At 41.2% G+C, this 13,922-nt stretch overlaps 1 protein-coding gene across 1 annotated transcript; it reads left to right on the top strand.

Annotated features, from left to right (window-relative positions):
• The first annotated feature begins 3,977 nt into the window (after window positions 1-3,977).
• On the top strand, window positions 3,978-13,007 carry C5H6orf62 (chromosome 5 C6orf62 homolog). Its single transcript, XM_075213161.1, has 5 exons — window positions 3,978-5,703; window positions 6,857-7,033; window positions 7,396-7,518; window positions 10,632-10,766; window positions 11,749-13,007. The coding sequence occupies exons 1-5, from the start codon at window positions 5,575-5,577 to the stop codon at window positions 11,872-11,874; spliced, it is 690 nt and encodes a 229-aa protein (XP_075069262.1). The 5' UTR covers window positions 3,978-5,574; the 3' UTR covers window positions 11,875-13,007.
• The last annotated feature ends 915 nt before the right edge of the window (window positions 13,008-13,922 follow it).

The following is a 13,922-nucleotide window of genomic DNA, read 5'->3' as shown; positions in this document are numbered from 1 at the left end:
ATAACCCTATTATTTCAAAGTATTGTTAGCCTATGATTTTTAGAAACATTATGGAATTCAGCAGAAAGTAGATATTTAACAAGTTCACTATAATGTATAAGGTGGGAAATGCTGTGATCCCCAATAGTTCGGTATGTGCACTGGATTTAATGTTAATATCTTAAAGGTTACTTGCTATGCCTTAATTCTGTTGCACAATAACTTTGGGTGACCTGAGTGTGTTACAGGTCACCCAAACAGTATTGTGTAACAGATTACTGGATACACTACTAATCTTGATTAACGCTGGCTTACCTGAGGTGCGGAGTCTAACGATCTCCCTGGTATTCACCAAGAACCGCCGCAAGGCGGGATGGGCTTTGCTGCCAGGAGTCGCAGGTCGCGGCCCTCAGGTTTGCCCCAAGATGTAGTACAACGGAATAGGAGCAGGATGAGAATAGTCGGACAGGCCGGGTTTGTACACAGGCAGGCAATGCAGACAGAATCAGGAGGCAATCTCGGAGTCAATCAAACCGGGTCGGTACACGGCTCACCAGAACAGATGCGTAGTCAGCTAGCCAGGTCGGTACACAGGAATGGAAGATAAACGTGTAGAGAGAGGAGCATGAGACAATCTGGGTCAGGAGCACAGGCAATCCGGAAGGTCAGCAAGCCAGGTCGGTACACGGGAGAAGCGGAATCCAGAAGGGTCAGCAAGCCGGGTCGGTACACAGGAGAAACTGAATCCAGAAGGGTCAGCAAGCTGGGTCGGTACACAGGAGGTCAAACACACAGGAAGCAGGAACAAGGAGGACACAGGAATCAGGAGCCAGGAACAGGTAAGTTGCTCTGACACTCACCAAGTGTCAGAGCTATGTTTTTATACTGTGTCAAATTTGAATTCCCCGCCCTAGGTAGCGATCATGTGACTGCCGAACCCGGAAGTGCGGCTTCCTGGTCCGACGGAGTGGCGGGGGAACGCGGAGGGGTAAGTATTCGTAACATATTGTACAGGACCTGCACAAAGTAAAAAACGAGTTAATAGTTTACGCAAAATGTTAGATATGAGGGGACTGACACAATGATGATCTCTGTATTGGGTGGCTGTCAAAAGGATGATGTCTAATGCAGCTGTAGAAATCTCTGTATTGCACAGTCAATAGCTGAAAAATTAGCCAGATGGGGCTGGTTAGCACTTCTTCCTCACAGCGCTGTGGTCATGAGTTAAATTCCTGCCCATGGCCTTATCTTTGTGGAGTTTGTATGTTCTCCCCGTGTTCACGTGGCTTTCCTCCAGGTGCTCCGATTTCCTCCCACACTCCAAAAACCTACTAGTAGGTTAATTGGCTACTATCAAAAATTGACCCTAGTCTCTCTCTCTCTGTCTGTGTGTGTATGTTAGGGAATTTAAACTGTAAGCTCCAATGGGGCAGGGACTGATGTGAATGAGTTCTCTGTACTGCACTGTGGAATCAGTGGCGCTATATAAATAAATGGTGATGATGATGATGAAATATTGTCTGTACAGCACCACTAATATGGTGGTGCTATATAATTAAAGGTTAATATATAATTGTCAGAAGCTACACAAGCCTTCCAAGAGAAAAGAATGGTGGTTGTACAGCTAACAAAATAACATTTATATTGAAGTTTTCCAATGTAGAGAAGAAAATTCAAAAGCGGGGCAGAAAAACTCTGTGAGAAGAAAAAGCAATTGTTGGCCTCAGAAGCAGAAAAGTGCTCCAAGTTGACCGACCTGTTTAAAGTTACTGGTGTTAGTGGGCCTTCAATGGCACAGCAGCCGACATCAAATGATGGAAAAGGAGAAGAGACTGAGAGCTGCAGTTTAGCCAGACTTTCAACAATAACACAGGCATCTAAAGAAGGAAGACAAGCAGAAGCTGCAAGCTCTATTTAGAGCTTGGGTCCCTAACCAACTAATGTCAACTTATGATTCCCTAGGTGTCTAACAACTGCTGTGGCTTGGGGAGTACTTGCATTCAAAACCTGTGTGCAAGTAAGACTCAACCCAGTTACAATGCAAAGCAATGACCATAATTAAATTCATATTTATATTTATTGTAGGCCTGGCCGGAAGGGCAAGACTGGCATGAGTTGGTCAACTTACCATATATTGCAATATATGGAACTAATATTTCCTTTCTAATAAACCGCAGCTTGAAGCAGCTAGAATAGCATTAATAATGTATTTGGTGATTGTAGGGGATTAAATTATTTATACAATGTGGTCACACTCCTCTTTCACCAGTTTTAATTTCTTTCCAATCATTAAATACTTGGGGTACACAATATTTTATAGCCTGGTTTGTTAAAATGTTTTTTTTAAGCAAACCCTTATTGTAGCTCTCTTCCCATCCAACTTCTGTCAGGTAATTCCCTAGATGTCTAATAGCTGCTATTACTTTGTTAGTACTTGTCTTTAAAATCTTTGTGTAGGAAAGCCTCAACCCAGACAAAAAGCATATAAATGATCATATTAAAGTTCATATTGAACTCGTGTTCATATTTAGTGTAGGACTGGCCAGAAGGGGAAGACTTTGGCGTAGTTATTCAGCTTAACAGGTATTGCAATATGTGGACCTAACATTCCCTTACAGCTTTAAGCATGTATAATAGCATTAATCATGTATTTAGTGAGTGCAGAGGATCAAATGTCTTTATTTTACAAAATGTGGTCACAGACCAGTTTTCAATTCTTTATAAATAAAGTATTTGGCTCTACCCAAAGTAATGAATACTTTGGGTAGAGCCAAATACTTTATTTGTGCATTTTTTATGCCTGGCGTTGATAAGACTATGTCTACCATTGCATGTTGGATTAACCTTGCCTCATGCTTGCCAACTCTCCCGGAATGTCCGGGAGACTCCCGCATTTCGCGGGAGTCTCACGGACTCCCGGGAGAGTGTGGCAATCTCCCGGATCTGCCCACTTCCTAGTGAAGTGGGCAGAATTAGGTCCAAAACGCCGCGATTCCCGGTGAATCGCGGCATTTGGCCCTGCCCCCTGCTATAAAATCCCGTGTTTGCATCACTACATCATGGGGCGGGTCCAAAATGACGGCAATTTTGTAGCCCCGCCCACCCATCACGCCCACAGCTTCCGCAAGCCAACTTTAGAAAGTTGGTAAGTATGCCTTGCCTACCATCGATTTGGCTATCGATATCTGTGCTAATCCTGCCTACTTTAGTGTTGTCTCTGCCTACAGTTGATTTGGTTCTGCCCACAGAATTTTTTCCAGGGCCACTTTACGTTCCCAGTCCACCATTGTAAACAGGGCATGGACACATCATGTTGGGGTGCACCATGTCTCCTCCATGGTCATGCTTAGCCTGTCTGAAATCAGGACAGTTGGGAGGAATTACTATGGACTTGTGTATGAGAATGAACATAGAACACAAAAATTATTTACATCAAAATCTGCTTGGGATAAGGAAAATACATTTGATAATGTAAGTGATTCCAATTTTGACATAATGGCAATACAGTTGCCAACATTTTCAGGGACACTTTACTGCTGAGCCATATACATGTCTCTATGAGACACTGTACAATCCACATCATGTTAAGATTACTGAACTTGATAATGATGTATTTTTCTCTTTTTAAATCCTGCTTTTCAATAATTTATAACGCCTAAAGTCTAGATAATAAGAGTAGATGGTAATAAATACATTTGACATGCAGATGAAACAGGAATTTTATTACGCATTAGATCCGTACTAAAAAAAATGAAACATTTCAGGTATGAACCTTTAATATTTTGGACTAGACTTGAAAACTAGGAGCAGTTGGTAATATATGTTATAGCCAATGTGCACTGTCTTCCTTGTTGACGTTGGGCTGATGCTGTCATCTCAATAAAGTTTAGTGAAGAAAAGCAAAGCTAACAAGCTTGCACGAGAAGTCATGTGAATCGACGTCACCGTTTGTTTTATACCAAACTTGGAGTCTCCGGCCTGAGCGCTTCCATTGTCGGAGGGGTGTAGGTCAGGACAGGAGCCGCTGTGCCCGATCGTGGCGTGATGCTATACCAGACTTTGTGATGCATTCCTCACAAACTGCTATAACAAGGAGTAGAGCCGTGTGCTATAAGGGCACAAAGACCCGTATCTAAGTTACATTCCTACCGCCTATATTATCTTTAATGGTTTGGCCCAGAGGATCCCTGGCGGGAGAAGCCAGGAGGTGACGCAGAGGCGGCCATCTTATCCTTATGTGTGTGCGCGAGCTCGGTGATTGTTTGCTGGTCCCGGGCTGAGCGGACGTTGAACCCGCTTTCCCGGCTGTGCGTTTGCGCCGCCTTTCTCGCAAAGTTATACCGAGACGGGCCGGGGGGTTTCTGCTAGTTCTTTTATTTCCCTCACGTAGGTGTTGGAGGACTGCGTGGAACCGAGGCCCTCGCCTGCTCCTCCCTTTCTCTCGGCGCCTCCTTACCCCTCTCACAGCGCGACCTCCGGTCCAGACTATGGGTGGGTCGGGGTGGAGTAGGGTGCGCAGCCCGCTGAGCACTGCAGCTCATATGCAGAGGGGTCCGTTGGGGTCCCTGGTGTTTTCTTGACATGGATCTACCCGGAGTTCTCACCACCGCCAGCCTCCCCCCGCAGAGACAGCTGACCGGGCTCCCTGACACCAGCACTCCAGCAGACACCCGCGTAAACATGACAGGTAGCCGGCGTGGCTAGGACACCAGGCCTCCTAACACCTGAGATTACCCGTCAGGGCTCACCCTCCCCAACCACAAACCCCGTTTTTTGTTCTATTGTCGCCTCTGATCGCGACATGACGGCCTCAATTCCTTATCGTTGACCCCCCCTCATTTAGGGAGAGTGAACACACACTAGATTGGTGGCAGGATCAGTGAGAATAGGTACACGATTCCCCTTCTCAGTTATACCTTCCCCTCCTGTCCCCGACATCATGGTCTCCCTCCCTAGGGGGTGTCAGCTGAACTCACACATGGGCTTCCTCTCTGCCCCTAAGCCCGGTATCTTGGGGCGGCTCAACCTGTGCTGTGAACAACCCACCCCAATCTGTCACACGGGTAAATAATCTGTATTGCGCACTGTAGAGGTAATTGGAAGAAAAGGGTCTCCTGAAGTACAGCGTCATCATCTCTTAAATATGTATAATACAGTCTTGGGGCTGGCTAAACTATCCGTTTCCTTTTCTTGAGCAAGGAGGCTTAAATAACATGCCTATGCAGGATGGCTTTTGATTTTATGGTACAGGCTGAAAGCAAGAAACATCTTTATTTTTTCATCATCGTGCCCCTAGTATTTTAACATGTTTTTTGTTAACTATTTATAAATGTGTTTATGATGCCTCTTTTAGTTTCATCAGAAAATAACACTTTGTCATGGTTGTACAGCCTTTACATTTCTTGACCCTGGTAGTACTATGGCCCTGTCACACGTTGCCTAAGTAGTGATTTAGGTTGCATTGGCCTAATTAAGTAATTTAAAGGAGGTAACATGACTTTCTGTTGAACTGGTGTCCTACGTGCTCATAGAAATAAAAAAAATACCCGCAATTAGTGACAAGTTTCATAGGCATTAGCCAGCTATATTGCAAACATGGGGGACCCAAACTCTCGTAAGAAGCAGGCTATGAACAGACTGCGCTCTCAGCTAAGGAAGAAGAGAGAATCTCTAGCTGACCAGTTTGACTTCAAGATGTACATCGCCTTTGTGTTTAAAGATAAGGTAAAAATTTGAAGTGGCATTTTTTTACTGAAATACACAATTTAGGGGTCCTAATGAATTGGTGAAAAGTCGTAGATAGTTTTGATGGAGTATGCTGTTAAATAAGGTGCAGTGTTCTCCTCAGCACCTCTTTCCCAGGTACTCCACCCAGCTGTTTTTACTTGGCTCTTGGAGCCCAACAGAGTCCTATTATAATAGAATAAACCATTGTTTCTCCTTTTAGAAGAGGCACTATGTGAGCACTGAAGTTAATAGTGTGTCTTAGTCCACTGACCACCACTCTGACAAGTGTGGGCAATAACCTCCGAGATTTTTCATTATTATTGTAAAGTATTACAACTGTCCCCATATGGCTGACAAAATTTTCTGGGGAGAACACTGAGGTGTGTACTCTGGCACATTACATGACAGTTTATATAAAGTCACCCAATTGACAGTGAGACTGTTTGGTTAACCTTCCTTTACTTTGAGTGGAAAAGAAGTGTACAGTTAAGTTTCCTATCAATTGTAGCTTTGACTGAGGTCATCTATTTTCCTTCTGTTTGTTATATTATTTGTCAGGCAAGAACAGCTGTTTGTTTTTTACTTATTATTATCCTGTAAAACAGTTAACCCTTTAGTGCTACAGAGATGCCAAATTTAAAATAGTTTGTGATCATATTTGGGGCAATAAAAGTAAAGTAAAGCTCCAAGGTTAAAATGCATGTTTTGTCACCCAATATTTATTTTAAAATGAATACTCTTCTTACATTCTAAATTTTATCAATAACTGTTCTTTTCCCTAAACCATGTTTTTGTAGAATTTAAGGGTCCCATTATTTGCTACAGGCATTGACAGGTAATTCCTGAATCAGACAAGTCTGGAGATTGGGGGTAAAATCTCTTGTCAGCACCTGTAGCTGTCGCTTCTTCCTTGACAGCTGGGGCAAGTATTGGTTGGTTTCCATAGGTTGTCTACTCTGCTCCATGTACAACTATCCAATCTCTGCAGGAAGAAGTAACTGGCATATTTGCCAGCAGCAGTGAGGATCTCTAGAACTGTACATGTCCAGGGTGATTTCTCATTTCTTGGTACCAAACTTTAACACCAGTTAATGACAAACCTCAACATCCCATAAAATTTATTTTCTTTCTCCTTTTTCCCTTTCTCCAGAAAAAGAAGTCGGCTCTCTTTGAGGTGGCTGATGTTATACCGGTTATGACTAATAATTATGAGGAAAATATTCTGAAAGGTGTGCGGGATTCCAGCTATTCTTTGGACAGTTCCCTTGAGCTTCTGCAGAAGGATGTAGTACAGCTTCATGCACCTCGCTACCAGTCTATGCGCAGGGTAAACATGCTTTGTAACTTTCATTTTTAGCGTGTTTTTTGTAAGCACCAATTGTACATACATTTTCAGTGTTTACATAACTAGTATGTAACTATTTCACACAGAAATGTGGTAAACTCCAGTCCTATGAGAAGCTGATTAATTTGTAATGGGTGTATCGCTATGTGGCTTTTTCACATTTTGTTTCTGTATCATCATTGGCACATCATTTTAATGACCAGGCACTATTACTAGTTCAGTTTTAACAATGGTTTCTTTGCTGACCAATATCTAATGTTGTCCACAAGTAAAACCAAATAGATCTACTGAAATGTAATTGATATCACCATAATAAGGTTCATGAGGTTATCTATATTTTGTAGGATGTAATTGGGTGCACTCAAGAGATGGACTTTATTCTCTGGCCTCGGAATGATATAGAGAAGATTGTCTGTCTTCTGTTTTCAAGATGGAAGGGATCAGAGGAGCCCTATAGGCCTGTTTTGGTAAGTATCATATCTAGAACCCCCCCCTTTTTAAAAAAATGTTTAAAAGGCCTACAAACATATTTTTTTCTGGCTTCTGAGCTAAGCTTACCTTTGTGGTCCTCTGTCCTATGCCAGCCACCTTCCCTTGCCATGGCTCCGTGTTTGAGGAGGAGCACTATAGGCATGAAACTTGTGAGATTGAAACACTGGTAGCGATAGATGCAGTGTTGGAGCTGGTTTGGTACCCAGATGATCACTGAGGTGTTCTTTACAGGTATAGGATCCATTATCTAAAATGCGTTGTACATGGTATTTTCCGTGTAAACTTAAGAGAACTATGTCTTAAATATGCTAAATTACACTAAAACACTAGTCTGCTCCTGGCACTCCCCTTCTGTTAGTAATGAATCTCATAGTAACTGTAGGGCAAAAACTTACTGAAATTACTGAATGTAATATGTCGTCAAGTAGCAACAAGAATAACCCCTACCCCCCCCCCCCCCCCCCCTTTTCTTTCTGGGTAACTGATTTTATTATCAGAGACCCCATACCTAATATAATACACATTTCCTTCTGACAAGTCCACTTTAAAATATTTATCTTTATTGAAGTTTTTAAGGCAGTTTCAACAGAACAAATAAGTGGGTAACAAAACCACCTCATTAATACAAAATGTCATAATAACACATTCAAATAAATGTTATAATAGAAGAAAAAGGAAAAGACAGAGACTGGGATAGGTAAGGGGGGGGGGGGGCAATGTTTCCTAGTACAGATTATGTAAATAAACAATTCAAGTCCTAGCAAGGAGAGTAGGTGAGAGAACTAGTTTGTTTAAATGATTAAATTTATCGGAGTCCTGGAATTCGAGCCATGGGCTCCAAATGGAGTAATATTCAGTAACTTTATCAGCAGATGAAAGTAAAAGCTCATCCATAACTCTATAAAACTCCAATCTCTGGAACCACCCCCGGATGGTTGGGGGGTTAGGAGATCTCCAATGGGTTGGAATCACTGCTTTCGCAGCCGAAATCAGATAACGTAAAATGTTTTTTTTAAACCTGGAAATTGGAATGTTGATCTTGTTGAGAAGCCAGAAGGCAGGACTATCAGGAACATCATCTCCTAATATTTCAGCAGAGACCTCCATGACCAGAAAGGTCTGACTATCTCACAATCCCACCAGATATGCATAGTAGTGCCCCGGGCATTCTGGCATCTCCAACAGGAGTCAGAAACACCCTGGCAAAAGTTTGCTAGTTGAGCTGGGCACCTATACCATCTTGTTAGAACCTTGTAATTAGTTTCTATTATAGAGACACTAGCAGAACAAGCATGTGTGGTCTCAAAAATGGCTAACCAGTCTGCTTCACGGACCTGCTCTCCCAGATCTTGCTGCCAAGCAGTGGTGAATTTGGATAAGGAGCTAAAAAGGTTTTCTATTGGTAGTTTGTAGATTTTGGAGAGCAGGTGGGTAAGACAGCCATCTGCTAGACACCATGTTTCAAACGCTGTGAGGGCTCTAGTTATATCATTACGAGGTAATCCCGAGGTCAGGAAGTGCTTGATCTGGAGGTATCTCCAATCCCGGAAGCTTCCACTTGGACTGGATCTCAAGAAAGGAGGACACACCGATGGAATGTATCAGCTGGCCGACACGTGTAATCCCAGCACGCACCCATGTCTTAAAGGGGCCAGTTTGTATGCCTGGGGGGAAAAGAGGATTATCAAATAAGGGGGTCAGTGGTGAAATAATAGAGGAGAGGTGTGGAAGGATCCGAAGTCTGGACCATACTAAAATGGTAGGACCAATTATGGGGTGTCTGATGATGGGTAGTTTGCTTAACCATGGAGTAAATAGAGGTGAGGAAGGAAGGTATGATCCTTCAATAACGATCCACTGCTTCTCACTATTGGCATTTGACCACTCAAGGATACTTTCCAGCATCACCGCATAATGGTATGAGGGGAAGTGTGGAAGTTGGAGTCCCCCTATGTGTTTACGTCGCTATAAAATGTCAAGTTTGAAACGAGGCCTCTTTCCCCTCCAAACAAAGTCTCTCAGCAATTTCTGTAGGTCATTAAACCATTTATTGGGTATGTGAATTGGAAGAGTCTGGAGGAGGTAAAGGATACGTGGGAGAATGTTCATTTTAATAATATTGATACGACCTATCCAGGAAAAGGCCTTGTTATGCCACTCCCAGATCCTTACGAAGTTTAGCCATGAGAGGACTAAAGTTAAGGTCGAACAGTTGCGTCAGATCTTTAGAAATAAGTATACCTAGATGCCATCTTTAGGTATTACTGTGATGTGGGCTTCTAGGGATTGTGTGGAGAAAGGGGTGCTCTCTGAAACAGCGTTGAAGGCTGGCACCATCAAGGGTAGTAGCTTATGTTTGAAAGTCTTGTAGTAAGATATTGAAAAACCATCGGGGCCTGGGCTTTTACCTGAAGGTGTAAATTTTATTGCTTCAGCCAGTTCATCGTGGGTAAATGGCTGTTCCAGCAAGGCTATGTCAACATCTGAGAGAGTGGAAAAGGCGGTCTCCTGTAAGAAAGATAGTATCGAGGGACGTCTATTGGGAAAACATATACTAACATATACTATTTTAATTGAAATGTCAATTAAATCCCGCAATCCATACTCCTGTCTGGTGTCCAGCTCTGATCTAAAGGCACTGGGAGTGATAGCCCCTGAACTCTGCCAACCATGAATAACCACCAGGATGCACTTCTTAGTTGTCACTCCCACAGGTGACACTCGCGTTACCTGTTAATGAGATTTTAAGAATAGCACATGTTATTTTGAACCAAATGTGGCATTATACTTGATCTACCTGCAAATATTTTGTCTTAAAAATCCTTTTAATAAAACTGCAAGCTGTAAGGTAAAGCAGTAACTGCTAGAATATTTTAATGCCAGTAGTTGAATTGCAACTAAGATAATCTGTGAACAACTTGCACATTTCATTTGTATATGAATTCCTGCCATTGACTAGTTAAAATCTCTAATATTAGGTGGAAATAAATTGCAACTTTAGTTTCCGTTTATGCTCATTATGTAACTCCACCAATTGTGTAACTTATATAGTTTTAAAATACAGTGCTAAGCTTTTTCTTTCATCTAGGCCAAGTTTGAATTTCATCATGGTGATTATGAAAAACATCTTCTGCATGTACTTAGCCGGAATGATAAGACTGGAATTGTTCTTAACAATCCTAGCCAGTCAGTGTTCCTCTTCATTGATAGACAGCACTTGCAGGTAATTGAACCTCTTCTAAGAAATAGAAACATTTATAAAAGTGGGGTAAAAAAACAAAACGTTACTTCCAGATTTTACGGTCTCGATTCCTCTGATGAAATGTCTCTTTTGTGATGTTGCCTTTACTTCAGTCTAAGTATTCCATCTTCGATTAGAGGGTAATGGGCATGCATAATGAAACAGAAAAAAACCATAAGAGATTCTTACTCCAGGGCACAGTAGTCCACTGCTACAGTAGATACCCAGTTTATATTGGGGGGTTCGGTGTGCTGTTTTGTTCCCATAAAAAAAAAAAGCATGACTTGTCTTCATGTGAAAGAACAGTGTGCTATGTTTTTCTTTTTCTGCTTTAAGTGGATTATTACCTATTCATACCTGATGGCAATATATGGATGGATAGCTTCATCATCCATTATTTATACAGCGCCACCAATTCCTAAGCACTGTACAGAGAATATTTGTCCTTCACCTGACCCATTGGAGCTTACAATTAAAGTTCCCTGACACAGACTAGGGTTAATTTTTGTCAGCAGCCATTTAGCCTACTAGTATGTTTTTGGAGTGTGGAAGGAAACTCATGCAAACACAAGGAGAACCTACAAACTCAAGCCCTGGTTAGAACCAAGCACTGTGAGGTACCACGTGCCACTCTTTCCCCAAGCATAGAGAATCCTTAGAACAGTAGAGCAGAATGGTAGGCTGAGTCCCTCAGATTGAGTGCCTGAGCTTTACTGAAACTTGCTTCTCTTAGGTTTTTATAATCACCTGTTATACAGATACTATTATTGCATGCAGAGTGATTTAGTAAATTGTGTATATAATCTATTTTGCTGCATATCATATAATGTAAACTGTGGAAGTTTCCCCAAATAGTGCTTATTCTTGTTGGTCATTACCCTGTCACTTACATAGTTTTTGTTTAAATTTTGGTGAACATATTTTTAACTTTAACACAAAGTAACTTTATTTTTTCTGTGTGCAGACTCCTAAAAGCAAAGCCACAATCCTCAAGTTATGCAGCATCTGTCTCTACCTGCCACAGGAACAGCTCACCCATTGGGCAGTTGGCACCATTGAGGATCACCTCCGCCCTTACATGCCCGAATAAGGTTGTGACCAGTCAAACTGGGAAGATCAGATATTAGTGGCAATTTATTTTTCTTCTCCAGATTCCAGAAGAATATGGACTCATGCTCAGAACACTTGTATGTTGTGAACCTTCATGCTGGATTTTTTTCTTTTTTTTTCTTTTTTTTTTCTTTATCCATTATTATGTATCTGGACTTTTTTTTTATTTTATTTTATTTTTTTTCTGCATGGACCTTGTGAAAGAGAGGATGTTCTGCAACATCTTTGCTTTAGTCTCGTAAAATGTGAAATGATGGGACTGTGGCGCACTGAATCAAATGTATCAGAAAGCACAAGGTATTATTTGTTTTGGTGGTCTTCCCATTTGCACTGGTCATGTCCCCTAACAAAGTTTAGAGAGTTAGACTACAGTTTTGAGGGTGAAACATGAATGTAACAGGTATAGAAGCTTCACTGCTTTACCAAACTATGAAAGCACTATCTGAATCGCTTCAATGAAGCAAGGATTTGTTGCAGTAAAATGAAGGCTGGCTTTGGACAGATATAGGAAAAGAAATCCTGTTTATTCAGTATTTGCTTTCATATCTTAGTTCATTTTGCAGGGATGAGACAAAGTGTACAGGCACTTAAAATTTTTGATCTCTTCTCCCAGTTGCTGCATACCTATCTGCATTTCCCACTGTGGGTGCATTGACATTAATATAGCCTAGCAGACTGCAGTAGCTATATTAAATATTATAAGTCGAGTACTTGGGCACTGTGGAAACCATATCTTTTAGATAGAGGAATTGAGACAGAAACCTGCTGGTGATTGATGCAGTTATTACTTTTTCTAAAATAAAGTAATACTTATATGAACTCGTGCTGGGTTCTAGAAACTAAGTTATAAAGCAGTTGCAAACTGTAAATGAAAGTTGAAGTGTGCAAAGTTGGATCAAAGGATATTTTTATTTTGTGCAATTAAAATAAGGTTGACTACTGTATTTTGAGAGAACGCTTTGCTTAAAAGGTGTCAATACCTTTTTGATTAGACTTGTATATGCCTGATCCTGTTGGCTAATACTAGTGCTTACCTGGTTTAAATTTGTATCTAGCTTTTGTTTGAAATTGGATTACATTGAAAATTTAAAATTAAATGAGGTTAAATCTGAATGTTCACAGTTGTAGTCTAATTTCTGCAATGCTGAAATAAATGAAGTTTTTATTTCTGCTATGAAAGTGTTTGCTTAAATCATTGTTTCAGAAAAATTTGTATACTGTAGACAGTATATATTGATCTACAATATATATGGTCTACAGTACAGGGGAAAATGAATAAAAATAAAGCTGCAGTGGGATCAAAAACTGGTCAGCCAGCACCAATTAAAGTCAGTATGATGGCTTTGTCTTTTTTAAATCTCTTTATTTGGTGATAAAGAAAACATAATAAGTTATTGCAGTATCTGGTACAAAGTGTCAGTACATCTAAAGATAAGAACACTGTAATAACTTTGCAATATATTATGTAATGTATGAGCTGTAGATGACAAGGTGCAGGAGGGAAAGAGGGATGGCCTGGAAGAACCCATGTTAGGTCAAGACCGTAAAGCAAAAGGTTGAAAAATGAGGACTGACTGTCCAGCAAGAAAGAACCTTGTCTAAAGCAGGACAATCTTATGTTACATGCTATAACTGGCTATTGCTGAGGAGGCAAACTGAAACGAGATAGATTTATTGTGGGAATTGCTTGTTTGATATCAATGGAGTCTATATACCACATACAATTCATGATCGAGGCAGGCGCATGTAGGTCAGAATCCCTCCACATTGCTGCAATTTGACAGGTAGTGGCAGTACGTACGTGGTGGACTTGATGTTAACACCTCCTGTGGGTATAGGAAGTTATAGGGGAGTATTGAGGTAACAGGGGCACTGCATGGCAGTAACTGTGAGTATCAAATTCCTGATCAAAAAAGTTGGCTATTTTAAGGCAAAGGCACAAAATTGCCAGCTTGACTGCAATGTAACCAGCATTGTTGTGAGAAAGGCATGTATTCTGGTGCAGACAAAATATGCATCAAAAATATA

The sequence above is a fragment of the Mixophyes fleayi genome, chromosome 5 (assembly GCF_038048845.1).
Source record: "Mixophyes fleayi isolate aMixFle1 chromosome 5, aMixFle1.hap1, whole genome shotgun sequence".
Classification (NCBI taxonomy): Eukaryota; Metazoa; Chordata; class Amphibia; order Anura; family Limnodynastidae; genus Mixophyes; species Mixophyes fleayi.
Note: the sequence above shows the minus strand (reverse complement) of the source record. Positions and strands in the feature narration are given on the sequence as shown.